Below are 16,093 nucleotides of genomic sequence, written 5' to 3'. Positions count from 1 at the left end.
GACACATGATAAGGTTTGCATGGGTTGCACTTGGTATTTGAGAGAAGATTATATTTTTATTCCTCTATGGATCCAATAAGCAATGAACTATTCTATTTTTAAAAAGCTTTGCAGCAGGTGCTTCAGGTAAGTGAATCATTCTGTAAATTACTCACATTCTGTCAGGTTTTTTTGAAGAGATTTACTTTTTTCCTATTTTCTCAAGAAATAAAGTTGCTACTCTAGTTGCATTTCTCTGCTGATATTATTTGTGCTATAGCAATGCTGTTTAACTTTCTTCAATCAGGTTTCTTTGTAATTTGTTACTTTACTGATATGTGTGTAATTCCTGGTCTCCAGTGATTAGAGAATATTACAAATATTACAGTAGGCAGCACTGTGAGAAAGGAAGCTGACAGTAGGGATAACAAGCACACCACCCAGGCCTATGTGCTGGGAATCTTAGAAATATGATGAGTAAAAAGAACTGTCTGTCATATCATTTGAAACGAAAAGTGACTGCTGGACCTGAAGATTAGGCAGAACTGGTACCTCTCAGGAAATCCTTTATTGTCTGTTCCAGTCAGTTGTTATTCCCTGTTAGTAATTATAATCCTACTTATCTTGTGGTATATAATGCAAATGTTGTTTTCAAGAGGAACTGTTATGTATTCCAGTTGTATGTGGCAGTCCTGACACTAGAATTTAAGGAAATGGTTGCTCTCACCTGTTGGCTTCAAATTTTTTCAACATTGAGCTCTTTTTACTTGGCATGCTAACCATCCTCATGCCAGGCTTGTCCAGCAGGCCTGGTGATCACTTTTGTTTTTGTTTCCATGTCACTGTTCTTTAGGAGAGTTTGTGGAAACAGGTTATGCCCTATAGTTTTAAGGGGTACTCCTGAAAGAAATTCGATTATTGTGCTTCTGTTTTATAGTTTAAGGTTTTGGGTTTTTTATGTAATCTTTTGATAGTTTTACTGCATTGCTGTAATGCATCATCTTTTGAGAGCAAATACATTGTTTGTGCACATGTACTTTCTTCCTACTTGCCTTAATGCTTTGTTAGTGAGAAATGTGTGTTGTGTATTTATTGGTAATGTCTTTCTATCTGGGCTATATTCCAATATCAAATTACATTGCTATTAATGCAGTGCCAGTCTTCATATCATTGAAAGAGGTATACTTAAAATTTATTACTAAAATGAGACTAAGAATTCCTATTTGTTTTAGTCAAGGCTTTTAATCTATAAACACTTACTCGCTAAGGCATTAAACTCTTAGCACTTAGCCCTTGAGAATTTCTATTATTAAAGTCTGTATTTTAAAACATTAATGGGCATGTGGTAAAATCTACAGATGAAAGCCACCTTTTGTAATGCTTGCATGATTTCCAGAACATTTTGTATTTTATCCCTGGAAACACTGACAGTTCTGCATAAAAATATTTTGGTACTGTTTATGTGGTGAGAATTTTAAAATCATCCTCTATTCCAACTGTCCATTCGCTATTAGGTCTTTTTTATTCCAACTGTCTTATTAGAAAATTACTTCATCTACAAGATTGTATATTTGTTTGGACAGGCACACAATTTTCCTTGTTGCAAAAGAGCTTATTCATACCTATGATGCTGAATTAACAGACAGCATCTTATTATAATACAGACTACTTCTGAGATGAATTTCCAACACTGTCATCATACATGAGAACAGCATGTTTGTTCCTGAATTTTCTCAAATTGTTCTTAATTTTTGTAAGATAGATTTTGCTTCTCCTGAAAAGAACTCAGTTCCTCTGCTGAACTTTATCCTGCTTAAAAATGCAATTTTTATTACACACATTTTAGGGGAGTTATTACTATTTCTAATACATGACGTTATTTTTTCATATGTCTTTGCAGTGACTCTTGTATCAGTAAGTTAGCACTCCATGCATAAGGAATTCCTTTGAACATTATGTAGTAATATTTTATCGATCACTTCTGTATAGAACATATGCTAAAAGGAAGTCTGAAAAATCTATGTAATCAAAACAGTTTATTTTGGAACTTGTCTCTTGAGGATGTATTTGCCAGAATCTGGCTGTACCATTAGAGAGCAGCTTCACTGTGTTGTTCAAGTTGGCAGATGAAAATGTTCTCTTTTGATATTTTCATTTAGTTCCTTTGAAACCATGTAGATTCTCAGATTACCATCTGGTTTTTTGATTAAAACCATTGAATGAACCCAAAAGGTTCCTCTATTTAACATATGATGCCATTTTCTGTTGTTTGGTTCAAAAACTATTCAGTCCAGCCTTTAATGGCAATACTTTCTTTGCAGCATGAGCCACAGAACTTGCATATTCTTGTAGTTGTGCAGAGTGTTCTGTGAACAAATGTCAAACCTTGTCAAATACAAACTGTGGCCTCTGCTGCACAGTGGAGCTTTGGTGACTTGCACATATTTGAACTATTCCCATTTATTTTAAATAGTTTAATTGTAATAATGGTTTCTTTTTAAAATTAAATTTTAAATCCACCCTTCCTTTCCAATCCCAAGATCTGACTGTTTTTTCCCAAGCAGTTTTTGTATGTTCCTCACGATTGAATTTTCAATCTGTGTAACAGCTTAATCTTGTGATTGAGGTCACCGGACTCTGTGCTCAGCAACTCAGGGCATTACATCCCAAGTGTGCAATTTTATTGATTTCATTAATATCATGTTAAGCTTTCAATCTGAACAAGTCTTCTTTTACCTTTGTTTGCTCTAAGCTGTTTTACTCCATAATAATGACATATTTTAACTGGCTCAAGTTGAGATTTTATTTCACTGGAGCCTTTTGTTTCATCTGCAGCACTCACATTGTGTTATGTTTCTGACAGTGCTTTTATGGTACATTTAACTTTTATTACATGCACTGTAATAAAGCATGGGATTGCCTGTGAGTAATCTGCTTCTCTGTTTGACCCTACACCTGTCTTTTGTTCAGCTTTCACCTTCTCACCCAGGTTTCTATGTTTGTTTGCTTTATTTTCAGCTTAGCATGTGGTAATAACCTCTATGGAGAAACTGTCAGATTTTGTTCCTTTTGTCTGTGAGTAAATTGTAGATCTGTACCAACTTCTAAGTAGCACTGTCTTTTTTTGTGGTTGTTTTGTGTTTTCCCATGTTAACCACAAGTGTAGGGATCTTTTTAGATTGCACAAGTCAATCTCAGCTTGCAAAATTTAATTTTTATGAGGCATCCACAATTCTGAACTGCAAGCTGGGAATTTTGGCCTTGTCTTTGCAGTTTACAGTTTTGTGAAATACTTACTCTTGTTTCTCAGTAAAATTACATACTGTTATTTTTAAAAGCAGACATTTGTCATTCTTTCTTTCCTTTTCAAATATGTTAACTGAATAATTGAACCAAATAATTTCAGGTAAAGCTGGGAATAGAATCTGTGTCTTAGAACACTGGAATGCTCTGCCCTCTTGGATGAGCTGCAAATCTGCTGGCTTAGCTAGTTTATAACCAGTATTGTAAATAATGTAAATGGGTCTTGGTTCACAAGTGCAGCCCAGGAATCCTAATTTTTGGGTTTGTATTGCTCCTCCTCCCTGACTTACTGTGCATGTCTTTAGAGATGTGTTAAGATAAAGGACAGTGTTCCAGCTGATTGTCTTCCATAAAGCAATGCATTAGGGTTGCTTGGTTTTTTCTTCCCTGTCTTTAAGGGCAACGATCTCAAACCAGAAAAGCTTTGGCTTTTAAATTAGGTTTTGTAGTCAGCTATCATTGCAATTGTGATGCACACAAAAGCCTATGTGTTTTGTATTTCTGGTATATACTGAATTCAGTTTCTGCTATAAACTGTCAGTGCCAACCTACATCAAGAGAATATGAGCCCAGCAATTTCTTTTTGGACTTCACAGGTATTTTGGTACAAATGCAGTATGTTTTCTGTAAATTTATTCTATGTTTCATCTAAACATTCTGTGTATTATTGCACATGAGGTGATGAGCACATTGTGAACTTGGTGCAGTGGGGAGTGAGCTGGGAGAGCATCCTTATTGTCCATTTACCTGGACCTGTGGAGGCTCCACATGGGTCTGTCCAAGTGTGTCTGTGCAAAGCTGCAGTAGAAGCAGCCAGCCTGCTTTTGCATCCTTGCCGACTCTAGAGCTGGGACAGATGGAATTTTCTTTGCTGGGCCACACATGAGCCATGCTGCATTTGAACTGATACAAATTGTCTGCACCCCAGTGCTGTAATTCACAGCCTGGGTAAATTGTTCACAGGTGGTGATGAGTTATAGCTCAGTTACTGTAATAGCTTGTTAAAGTACTCACATTGCTCACATTTACTCACAAAATTAATTTTATACAGATGATGTATTGTAACTGAGTCTGAATGGAGAAAACATTCTTGAAATTATATAAAACTCCAAGTTTCTTTCAATTATTTTAAATGACCAGGTCAGGGAGAATATCTGTCTTTAACAGCTTGAAAAAATGATTTCGTGGTTCCTGTATCAACCAAGATTCTTTACTGAAGAAACATCCTACTTTAGTGTACTTGATGTCAGCAGAAATGTTACAGTGTGAGCATTTACTAGAATGGGTAACACTGTGCTGCTGGATATTCCACAGGTTCCACATCCTTCTGAAAGCTTCATATGATAGTGAAGCATCCTTGAAAAATGGAATAGTAAGCTGTATCTCTGGCTAGAAAGGGGCTGTGCAAAATTTAAAAGGGCATTCAGGAGGAAAATTCTTCAAAACAAAGATTCTTTACTCCTTTATTTCGTACGGAGTGTGAAGAAATGTCTGCCTGCTCTAGATACAAAAATGAAGACCAGGGCTTTGAAAATATGAACAGCTTCAACTGATGTGAGCGTGTATACTCTTCTACTCACAGGATTAAGGAATTACAGTCAATTTTGAAAATTAAATGTTTAAAATGCTTCTCTTGGGCTTTAACCATGCTACTCTGGTTTCCAAGACTACCTTTGCAATTAAGGGTGTTACCGATATTGCAGGGATCTAGGCTTTAAAAAAAAATTATTTTGAGAAGCTTGGGAAGAAACTGAAAAGGAATCCCATAATGATAGGGGTGGATGGACACAGTCTGTCTTATTCCATCTCACATCTATGCAGGACTTGAAAAAAGGGTCAAAATACAGCAATCTGCCAAAAATTTGACTGTATTTAAGCTCCTGCAGTTACTACTTCAACTGGATCTAAGTTAAAAGAATAACAGCTGGAGGGAAATACCAAGGCAAGAAAGCACATCTTCATCTTTCCAAAACTAAGAATGCATCTTTTTTTTACAACTGGTAGCAGTGTTACAGTAAAAGGGAAGTTGTTTAAAAACCACAAAAAACTCAAGGTAAGCCACTTTCTTCTTTCTGGCAGGAAATAAAAATTGTTAGTCATCACACTGGCAGAAACTCTGTGGCTTCTGTGGCTGCTAACAAGTCTAGCAGAGCATCCTAGGGAAAGGAAAAGGATAGGGATTTGATTTTCTTTTTCCTGTAATTTTCTCTCCTAAGTGGATAATCTTAAATATTGACCTTGTCCTCAGCAGTTAATATATTTTAATATCTAATGTGGAATACACTGTTATTCCACTAATGACACCATACAAGTAGAGTTCTACCTATTTGTAAACAAGGGGATGACCACAACCCTAAATTTACCTGTCCTAGAGGAATCCTTTTATTCAGCTTTTCCTTTGGATTCATGTACTAAGGGTGTCTAAAGGCAAGATAGTCATATCCTTAGAGTACAGGCATGTCTCAAAAGGCAATAGAGGAGGAAAATAAATATTTTTCTAGGAGGAGACTGGTTTCCATTTTTCATGTATTGTAAATTCTTGTATCCTTAAAATATTCTACTGAAGACTTTTCTCGAACTTGTGTTACCCTCTCCTTTGACTTTCTGTCATGTATTTTGCTGCTATGCCCCTCTCTCTCTCTCTCTCTCTCTCTTTCATTAGGGTATAGAGTGATTTTAAAAAAAGCCTCTCTCTAGACTGGGAGTGCAGAGATAACTGTGCTGATGGTGTTTGAGTTAACCCTGGAGATAAAAGTTCCCTTCAGGCTCAATACTAGTGTTGTTTGGGTACAGTATGGGGCAACACTGCTCCTTGGTATGAGCTGTTTGGTCAGCCCTGCTGTTGGTACTGCACAGGATGTAGTTGCTGGGGAGATCCAGTACAACATTGAAAACATCTGCCGGATTCTTCATTGAAAGCTCTGGGTACATTGCTCATGGTCATATCTGTTGGCAGCTGCATTTACCTGGATCCCATCCTTGTCTTTCTGTGTGTGTGTCACTGTAGATGTGTAGACTCTTTGGTAGCCTCTCCATCGCAAGTGAAACAGGCAGATTTCTTCTTGTTCTGCTCTCAAGCAGGTGTGTGATACATTGGTTTGTTATGTTGATATTGAGAACAACAGAAAGACTTGTGTATTTTAAATGTATATATAATGCATAGCAATTAAATCTGCTTTTAACTAGCATAGTTATTTATTGCCTTTTATTTTCTCTCTTCTGTTGCTCTTGGCCATAATCAAAGATATGACAAATAATATCTCTACTGATTATGCATCTGCTTTTTATTTTTCCTGCTCTGCTTGCTTTTCCATCGAGTTTACTGGCAGACATGAATCTGACTCCAGCACAGAATCATGAGCTGTCTGGATTTTCAGTACAAGGCGTTTGGACTCAGCTTATTATATCATTATTTTTGTTCAGTACAGTTTCTTCCAGTTGATACAAGGGCAGTGCGTACTTAAATACTGTGATACATGCTTTGATACAGAATGTCTTTCCTTTATTTTTCTGTTAAGCATCATTACTGTTGGTAGCAGTATTTCCCCAAATAATAATAATAATAATAATAAAAAAAAAATCCCACAAAATTCTCAACAATTCTTTCCCATTTGAAACACATAATTAATGCCATAGAATAATGGAATCAGAGCAGTGTGGATTGGAAGGGAGCCATAAAGATCATGTAGTTCAAATCCCCCCACTGTAGGCAGGGACACTTTTAAGTAGACCAGGTTGCTCAGAGCCCCATCCAGCCTTGCCTGGAACATCTCCAGCGATGTGACATCCACAGTTTCTCTGGGCAACCTGTTCCAGTGCCTCACCACCCTCATAGTAAAGAATTTTTTCCTGCTAATCTAAAACTACTCTCAATTTAAATCCATCCATCCCCTTGTCCTGTCACTATGTGCCCTTGTAAACAGTCTTGCCCTGTCTTTCCTCTGAGTTCCTTTTAGGTACTGGAAGGCTGCAATTAGGTGACCCCAAAGCCTTCTGTTTCACAGGCTTAACAATCCCAGTTTTCTCAGCCTGGAAAGTTTGTGTTGTGATGCTGGAGTAGGATGGCTTCATCTGCAAGCTCCTCTTGATCGGCTGACCTGTGGTGTGAGCCACAACTGTGAAGTTCCTTTTGTTGCCTCTGTCTCTGATTTTTACCTCTGCTGTGGCTGTTTTTCAGAGACAGCTACTCATGCTTAATCCCTGTCTGGATGTAGAAGGTGGCTCCTCAGCCTCTCCTTCCTTTCCTGTCTCTTATGAACAGCCTGTAGCCATCGATAGCCACACTCCAGTTGTGGAATTTTCCACACGAAGTGTCAGTAATGGCACCAAGGTCATAACTTTCTAGCAGCACAGTGGCTTCCAACTCCTCCTGTTTTTTGTCCATTCTGTGTGCTTTGGTGTAAAAGCACCTCACTGGGCTGTGCCACCTTAACTAGAAGGATGGCTGTGTATGTACAAATAGTGTTGAATATGAATACATAAAACTATTTTATGCTAGTGCACTGCAAAAATGGTTGTAATTCCTTAGCAGGGGGATCAGTTTCACTCTCACCACCTCAAAACTATCCTCTTGCAGGAACATGTACATCCAGCAGTAGAAATAGGTTCTATCTGATATTGACAAATAATACAGCAATTTTTCTGTATTGTCTTACCTGAAGTTTCTTTGTACTGCACTGAAGGTATTGTAATTATAGTTCCAAGAAAGACTGATCTCCTGTGATAAGTGCAAAGGAAATAAAAAAATAGTTTCCTCACAGCATACCAGTCCTTTGTAGGATATAGAATATGGTTTATTTGGAAAAAAAAAAGACATCTTATACACATCATAACCCTGGATTTATATATGTTATATGTGGGAGTGCTTAAGGACTGATTTCAAAGTCGTTGCATAGATGACCTTAATTTGTGAACTGCATAATTTTTTTGATGATTTTTTTTGTATTAATAGAATCCTTTTCTCCCTGCTCTTCCCCTGACTCTCTCCCCCCAAGAGTGAAACACTTCTAGATAAAGCTTACATTTAATTTTGTTGCATTAAAGGAGCTAGTGCATTTCATTTGTAATCCTATAGGGTTCTAATCATTTTTACTGCAATTTAAAAGATAAAATGTTTCCTTTTCCCCCTGCTTTATTATGTTTATGTATATATTTTCAGATATGATTCTGGACCAGCAGGTGGGTTCTGGGCAGCTCAGTGAGGATGTTCGTCATAGAGTGCATGAGGCATTACTGAAACAGCATCACCATCAGAACCAGAAGAAGCTGAGCAACAGGATCCCAATTGTAAGATCCTTTGCTGATATTGGAAAGAAGCAGTCTGAGCCCCATTCCATGGATAAAAATGGTAATGCTTTATTTTGCATTTTGAGCCTTCAGCAGCATCTGCCTGTTTGGTACTGCATGTGCTTTTTACCCATGGCTTAACAGCGTGATTCTGCTCTGAAAAGCTACCCTGTAAAAATGGTCCTTTTTGCATGAGAGTGGCTCCTCTTATACATTCAGATGTATACCTGCTTAAAGAAATCTGGCTATCTTGCACAACTCAGGGCTGGGCAGAGCTGTTCAAGGGAACTGGCTGAGGTGTTGGAAGCTGTGCTGGTGTGCCACTGGCATGGCACATGATTGCCAGTGCAGCTTAGGTACACTTTAGGTGCTCTGTGCTTCCTCAGACTGAGCTTGAGTGTCTTTGCACAGGATTGTTCTGAACTGTGGATGGGCTCCATCAGTGCCAGGAATGTGGTAGGACTATTTTTGACTTCTGTTGACTGTCCAGGACATATTTATTTAAAATGTAGTGGATTATTGAAATAGTTTCTAAGTCTACAACAGTGTATGCATTAGCTGAAGTTCAGCTGCTGCTTCAGATTTTATAGGTGAGTTTGAGGGGTTGAAAAATGAGGCAAACATTTCAAGATGACAGTGTTGGAGAGATATCACAAAAGCTGTACCTTGTTCTTTCAGAAAATCCTTTTTGGGAAAATCAGGGTAATGCAAATGAGAAATGCTTGCAGATTGGTTCTTGAGTAAAATATTGGCATAACTTTTTTTTGTTTTTCTTGCCTTTATAGAAGTCCTTACAAGGTATATTTTTGTTGCAGGTCATCGTAATGAAAGATCATTTCTTATTGCCCCTTCCTTATTTGCATGAACAAAGGTCTATGTTATGAAATTTGCATCCAAATTTTGCAAATATTTTTCAGTTAACTCTTTTTCCAGAAATTTGGATTTTACTGTAGTGAAATCTCAGTCCCTTCTGCTGTTACTCTGTTTCAGAGCCTTACTGAGCTCCCCCATCACGTTGGGTAGTGGGGAGTGAGGAAACAGCCATAGCACAGGGAAGGTCAGGATTGCAAGAGGAATCTGTGTGCTCTGAGGCATGGGACAGAAGGGCAAAGAGCAGTTGTGTGGCTGATCTGGAAAGATGGGGCTGTCAATATAAAGGTTAACTTGATTTCAAGGAAGAAGCCTTTATTTCAATCATTGCCATATAACGTTTTAAGAGCTCTAAATCTAGTTGCTTCCCCGGGGAAGATTCTCAGACCTAAAAGGCAACATGTAATTTCATCTGATGAGGATATTAAATAGAAACCTTAATTGTGTCAAAGTATAACTTTAAGAGTAAGGAAAAAATAATATTTACTAAGATGTGTCTGATTATACATATGGATGCACAGGAGTAAATGTAAGTAGGGGCCATCCTTTTTAAGGCAACTTTCTTGTTGATTCATACAGATATACTTTTGCTGATGATTTAAAAAAATATTCAGGAGACATTAGAGAAAGTTAATGATATAATGATCCTGTACTTAATTTCCACAGGATATAAGATGGCAGCTTGCATTCCATTAAGCTTTTTGCACTAGATCTTATGTAATAAATAGGCACTAGTTGCCTTAAGAAGAACCTTCAGGGCAAGGTTATGAAAGATATGAAATTATCATGAGCTCAATTTTGGTAACTTTCTGTGTCCGTTAGTGGAACGGATGCAGTAATTCACTCCAGAAACATCTTAGTTTTGCCCAAGTTTCTTCTGGCAAACTTCCTAGCTCTTCCTAAATTCCCCCCAAAATTAATTCTCATCAGGTTAGCATCTAAGTCCATATTAAACACACTAATTTTATATACTCAGTAGTTAAGTGATTCTCTTAAGCAGGGAGACATTCTTATAGTTTTTACTTTGTCCCTATTCTGCAAGATGAAAATATGCCAAATGCATAGTTCATGTGCTTGTGTAGATATATCTCAGAGTACTCTGGCCTCTGTTAAAAACAATCTTAGTCACTTTTACTGTGTTAATTTAAATTACATGTACCAATAGGCATAATAGAAATTATATATGTATGTAAAAAGATTCAAAAATTTTAGGGATGCTTATGTGAAAGTATATCGGATTTCTATCTAAGTCACAGTGAAAAGTTCTAAGCATTTACTTTTTGGACAGAGATGTTTTTTAATCAATTTGAAGCATTGTTCTTCTACTTGCATCCTTTAAGTGCTAATGCATGTTTGGCAGCCTCCTGCATTGACCTCTTCAAAATCGATGATGGCCCTGTGATTAAACAAAGAGGATTTGTTTATTAGAGGTTTTTCTCTTCTCATCCATTGCCCTATTACATTAAAAAGTCTACATCTTATTTTATTTATTAATTGCATTGAAATTAGTATTAGCTTTAGAAAAGGAAAATCTAGTCTTAAGTTTTTTGTTTTAAAAGGAACTAGAATTTTTTCCCTTTTCAAGACAACTACAAATAAGCAGCTCAGGGGTCTGAGTGGCAACTATTGCCTCAGTACTCCAGGATTTAAAAAGTGGGAAAAGAGAGAATTTTCTGGAGAGCTGCCTAGTTTCAGGTACACTAACTGTACCTCTTCTGGCATTCTCTGAGTTATATCCTCATCCTGTGTAACTTGCAAGTATAAGTGGTGTGTAAATTATGCAGAAATCTGCACTGAAATGCTCGGCTGTCAGGAACTCTGCTGTTCTTAGAAGCTTGACCAGGGGTAGCAGTGAGGTTTCTGATAATTTTCTCTGCCAGTGCCTCCCAAAGGCTGGAGTTCAGCTACAGTGTTATGCTCACTCAGCTGTATGTTTCTTTTAGATTGCCGTGGAATGTCTGTACAAGCTACTCATAGTAACATAAAAATGAGTTGTTAAAATATAAGTTTGAATCATATAAAAGCAACAGCTGAATATGTGTAAAAGAAAGAATTTATGAAGGTAAAATGTTTCTAAATTGCCATCAGTACACTGATGTACTCTCCATTTAATAAAAAGAAAGAATCAAAATATTGCTGCTTTCACTTTCTGCATGGTAAGCTTAATTCCTAGAAGGCTCCAGGAAGAGAAACCGATGCTCTCAGGTACTGCTGGTGACCTCAGAGCCCAGTTCACCCCTGTCAGAGACAGGGCTTTCCATAAAGAGCACGTGCCAGGAGCTTTAGGAGATTTGTTCCTGCTGAAATGAGACAGGGGAACTGGGACATTTCTTCTGCACTGAAGGAAGTTCTCTCTTTGGTTAAATTTGGGGTTAGTGTTAGACAGTTGAGCTGGAAACAATCCTTAGCAGTCTGTTGATTGTAAAAAAGATGATTCAGAGCCCTAAGTCCCTGATCTGTGGGTTATGTGGTACAGCTGAGGATTCAAACTCCCTTCTTTGTCCAAGTTCTTGACAATAGTATCTTATCAATGTGTCAATTTTCAGATGTTCGGGAGCAAAGTCTGAAAATGAATACATAAATTAATTCAATATATGGCAGCACCACTGACAGGCCATTGTGATATCTTTGCTGGAAGATAGTTGTACATATGTTCTCCCTCCATTTTTCTTTGTTTATGAAGCTGTCAGACCATCTAATTAATTTGCTTTGTATTTAGTAGTATTATCTTTTGTTTACAATGGCTTTTCTTCACATCCTCTGCAGGGCTAAGATGTCAGGGTGCTATGGATTTACCATGCATTTTTAATGCTGCCATGCTGTGTTTAACTTTCACTTTTCATTAGGCATCAAAACTGTGAGAATTAAAAGCCTGCTTTTGATGTTCCAATAAAAAACGACAGTCAAATTTGGCAAAAGAGCAGGAAAAATGACTTTTTTTTAATAGGCTAATTTGACACCAAATACCCAAAATAGAGGGTGGCAAGTGACTTTAGCACAGATACTGTAAAAGACAGGTAAAAATATGAATTTTTTTCATTGGTAAATCATCTTTAGAAAGTTTGCTTTATAAAGCAACTTAAGGAGTTTTTATTGAGGTGAATCGATTTCACACTGATACCTCAGAGCTGTGTTTGTTCCTATGACATGGCCTAAAAAGCTGAAGACAACTGCAAATATATGACACCTCTCTATTTCAGAGGAATGCTAAAATAATTCCATAAGCCTTGCCCCTTTTATAAAAGGGGTTCTGAAATTCAGAGTTTAAGCATGTGTGGCATGAAAAAATAACTGATACTGTGAAAATGTAGTTAGGAAAGAAGTTTTCATCATATAAGCATTTAAGAATTTTTCCTGGCTATTTAATTTTAGTCTATGGGGTGCGTATATTATAAATATATATATATATATATATATATATATATATATATATATGTATATGTGTATGTGTATATAAAATGAAATCTAACAAATCTTATACTGGTTAAAGTCCAAGAGGAAGGAACTTGGGAGAGGAGTATGGCAAGCTAAGTAACTTGTATTTTCATGCACCTTGCTGAAGTGTTCTTTATGCACAGTAGCATGATCTTATGCCTGTTTTCTGTTCTGTACTTATGCCATTCTTCTCCCTTGACATCAGAGCAGGCACATTATTAGTGTAAAAATTGGGTTTCACCACATGTCATGTCTGATTCTGAGAAGTTCTTGAATTCCAAGCAGAGGTTTATTGGTGTTCCAAAGAGCTTGAAGAAAGCAATGACATATTAAATTTGGGATCTTCAGAGTTACTAGCATGAACTGCTGAAATTGTTCATTTTGACGTGGTCTTTTCCAAACCTTTTCCCAGTTATTTCAATTAGTATCATGGGCTGGTTTGGACTTCGTTGTTTTGTAGCAGTGTGAGCACAAGCAGAGGTATTGGAGTCTAAGATTGTCCTAATTTAGGATAGCATCTTTCAGTATCCTGGAAAGTCAAAATTCCCAGTTATGTTATGGTGTAAGTTACCTTCTTCAGTTTCCCAATCCTTTCTAAAGATCAGTTCAAGGATTTATGCCATAACTCAGAGTGAGCTTAGAGCAGGTGAATCTCCCATGTCAATACTGTCACATGGAGAAAGGTGGACATGACCTGGAGCCCCATGACAAGGATGGGGAGACATTCCCAAGTACATGACCATGCACTTCCATTTTGGTAGTAAATTGCAACCAATGCCATTAATAGACTCACAGGTTTTCTGAAATATTGGATCTGGATCAGGGGAAGTGCTTCAGCTTATCTTGAAGAGAAGGCAAACGCAAAGATAAATAATTCTGCCTTAAAGTAGCTAATGTTCTATTTCTTGCTTTAGATTCTCAAATGTATATATATTTAAATCAGGTTGTATTTTCCACAGGTTTTTATACTACTAAAATATAACTTGTATTTATGAGCATTTTCATCTGATACTTATTCTTTCTTTCTCTGCATTTCCTTGTACCCATGATAAAATGTGTAATCTGTATGTATAAAACTGTATCATTCATCTTTGTATTTCTTTATTTTGCTCTGTCTTTGTTGTGTCTGTCTCTAACAGGCTCATCTCATCTCTGTATCTTCCTCATCTCCTATCCTTTGGGTTCTGTAAACTCCCTGAAGGTTCAGAGGTAGTATAAATAAATACCTATTCTTGCTTGGGCTTCAGATCATTTCAAATGTAAACATGTCTTCATCTCAATTTCTTGTCAGCATGCAACTTCTTGCTATAGTGATTTTAAGAAACACTTCAGGTCTTTGTCTGCAGCTGTGGCACACTGAAAAGAAGTTTGTGTGTAATTTTTGTTTTGGTGGGGGGACAGTGCCATTTCTTTATAGGTTCATTTTCTTACATCAGTTTATAAAACTGCAAATCACAGCATTTCGTTTATACTGCATGACTTCATGTGAATTATGCTTGAGATATTCAGGCCTAGCATTAGAAAAACAGCTAAAGTGACTTCTTCATCCTCTTAAACTGTATATCATTAGTGAACGCTAAATCTCCTTGTAGTTACGATGGTACAATGGCAGTGACATGATTCCCCACTGATTAAAAATATTCATCAAGAGGCCTAAAGGACTCACACAATTCAGCCGGGAGAGATGCTCTCACTACTCTGTTGTATTAGAATTTCATCATACACTTGAGACAATGTACTGTTTTTCAATCTTTGACTTTCAATCTCGACAGTGTTGCTCATTTAGATTTGGAAAATTGATGACTAATTGCAGTGAAAAGTCTGAAGATTCAAGAAGTTTGAAAATTAGGATTTTTTTTTTTTTGAGTGGGAAGAAATATGTATGGTTTAGAAAAATAAGCAACTATTTTCTGGTTTTGTTTCCTTTGATGTATTGGTGGCATCCAGTTTGTTTCCATTAACTGTGATTTGTCTGACTACATTGTTCTGCGTTTTTGTCATTATTGTTCTAGAGACATCTTGAATTTTGAATAATAACTGTAATGCACGTAGTTAAATGTCTTAATTTCTACATTTGAGGGAGCAAGAATATGTTATATGTGACATTAATTTATTGGGATTAATTTTTTTTAAGATTTGCCAGGACTAACTGGCAAAAATGCCAAACTTCTATTACTGTAGCAAGTGTGGACCTTATTTTGATTTTTAAGTGGCTTGACTTTGCATGAAAGACTGGGTTTTTTGTGTGAATTCTTGCTCTAGTCAAAGCTCTGGCAATTTCACATTATCTGAAAAAGACACTTATTTTTTATATATGCCAGTTTTTTAAAACATAATTTCAAAAGCTGATACTGGCTTTTTATTATATAGAAAAGGTGTTACACCAATTATAGCATAGTTTTATCATGTGTTAAGTTCCTTTGTATGTACCCTGGATAATTCAATTATACCACATTGTGCATTTGATACTTAAAACTGTGAATGGCTCTGATGAATTCTTGAAAAATGCAGCTCTTCACGTGCTTTATGTAGGTGGACTGCAGGATAAATTGAGCTTTCAGCTTTATAATGACTCAAAGTATGACATTGTACTCTTGAGGAATAAAATTCTGTATTTACCCCATACAACATGTAAATAATCATTTTGCATGGAGTGCTGAAATGGACCTGGTGAGGAGAGGGCAGGAAAGAATGGAATGATGGGGCTTTTGCTGCTCTAATTTCCTCTTACAGGGAGTTGATGGTTTATGCCTTCATCGTTCTTAGCAGCCTGAACCCCATATCTTCAGCTCAAACAAAAGAAGTAATAAACCATGACAAATATTTAAAGTCTGATTATAGTTTGGGGTTACTTTGGTGGGGGTTTTGTTGTGAAAAGAGATTACCTGTTGTTTCCACCTTGTATCTTTGATTGTTACTGAATATAGTAAAAACCCAAACTTGTTGTTCCATGAAGCAGAAAGCTGTCCGAAGCTGTAGAGCCATTTAAAAAAGTCTTTCTTCCTCAAGGTAAAACTTGTGTTCTTTCAGATTACTCCAGCATATGGGTAAATCAAAGTTTGAGGTCTTCTGTTGGCACAGAAAAAGAACATATGCTATTCTTAAAAACTTCACATACTTTCTGGTAGTGGCTTTTTATTCCTTATATGTATATCTTTACATATTTTTCTCCTGAAAGAAAAGTGGGTACAATATTTAAAAGTCCTCTGGATTGTTATGC

The 16,093-nt window shown here is 36.7% G+C and overlaps 1 protein-coding gene across 7 annotated transcripts in view; it reads left to right on the top strand.

Annotated features, from left to right (window-relative positions):
* The window catches only part of SLC4A10 (solute carrier family 4 member 10), a 145,504-nt gene that overhangs the window by 83,726 nt on the left and 45,685 nt on the right, over positions 1-16,093 (top strand). For all 7 annotated transcript variants that reach the window (XR_015804892.1, XM_088168140.1, XM_014880885.2 and 4 more), the window contains one exon: positions 8,441-8,629. Coding sequence is in view for 6 of the 7 variants with exons in the window: in XM_088168140.1 (XP_088024266.1) it covers positions 8,441-8,629 (189 nt within the window). In the remaining variant the exon portion in view is untranslated. The remainder of the gene's footprint in view (positions 1-8,440; positions 8,630-16,093) is intronic.

This window comes from Sturnus vulgaris, chromosome 7 (genome assembly GCF_052056855.1).
Source record: "Sturnus vulgaris isolate bStuVul1 chromosome 7, bStuVul1.hap1, whole genome shotgun sequence".
Lineage (NCBI taxonomy): Eukaryota > Metazoa > Chordata > Aves > Passeriformes > Sturnidae > Sturnus > Sturnus vulgaris.
This window is presented reverse-complemented; position numbering and strand designations above follow the sequence as displayed.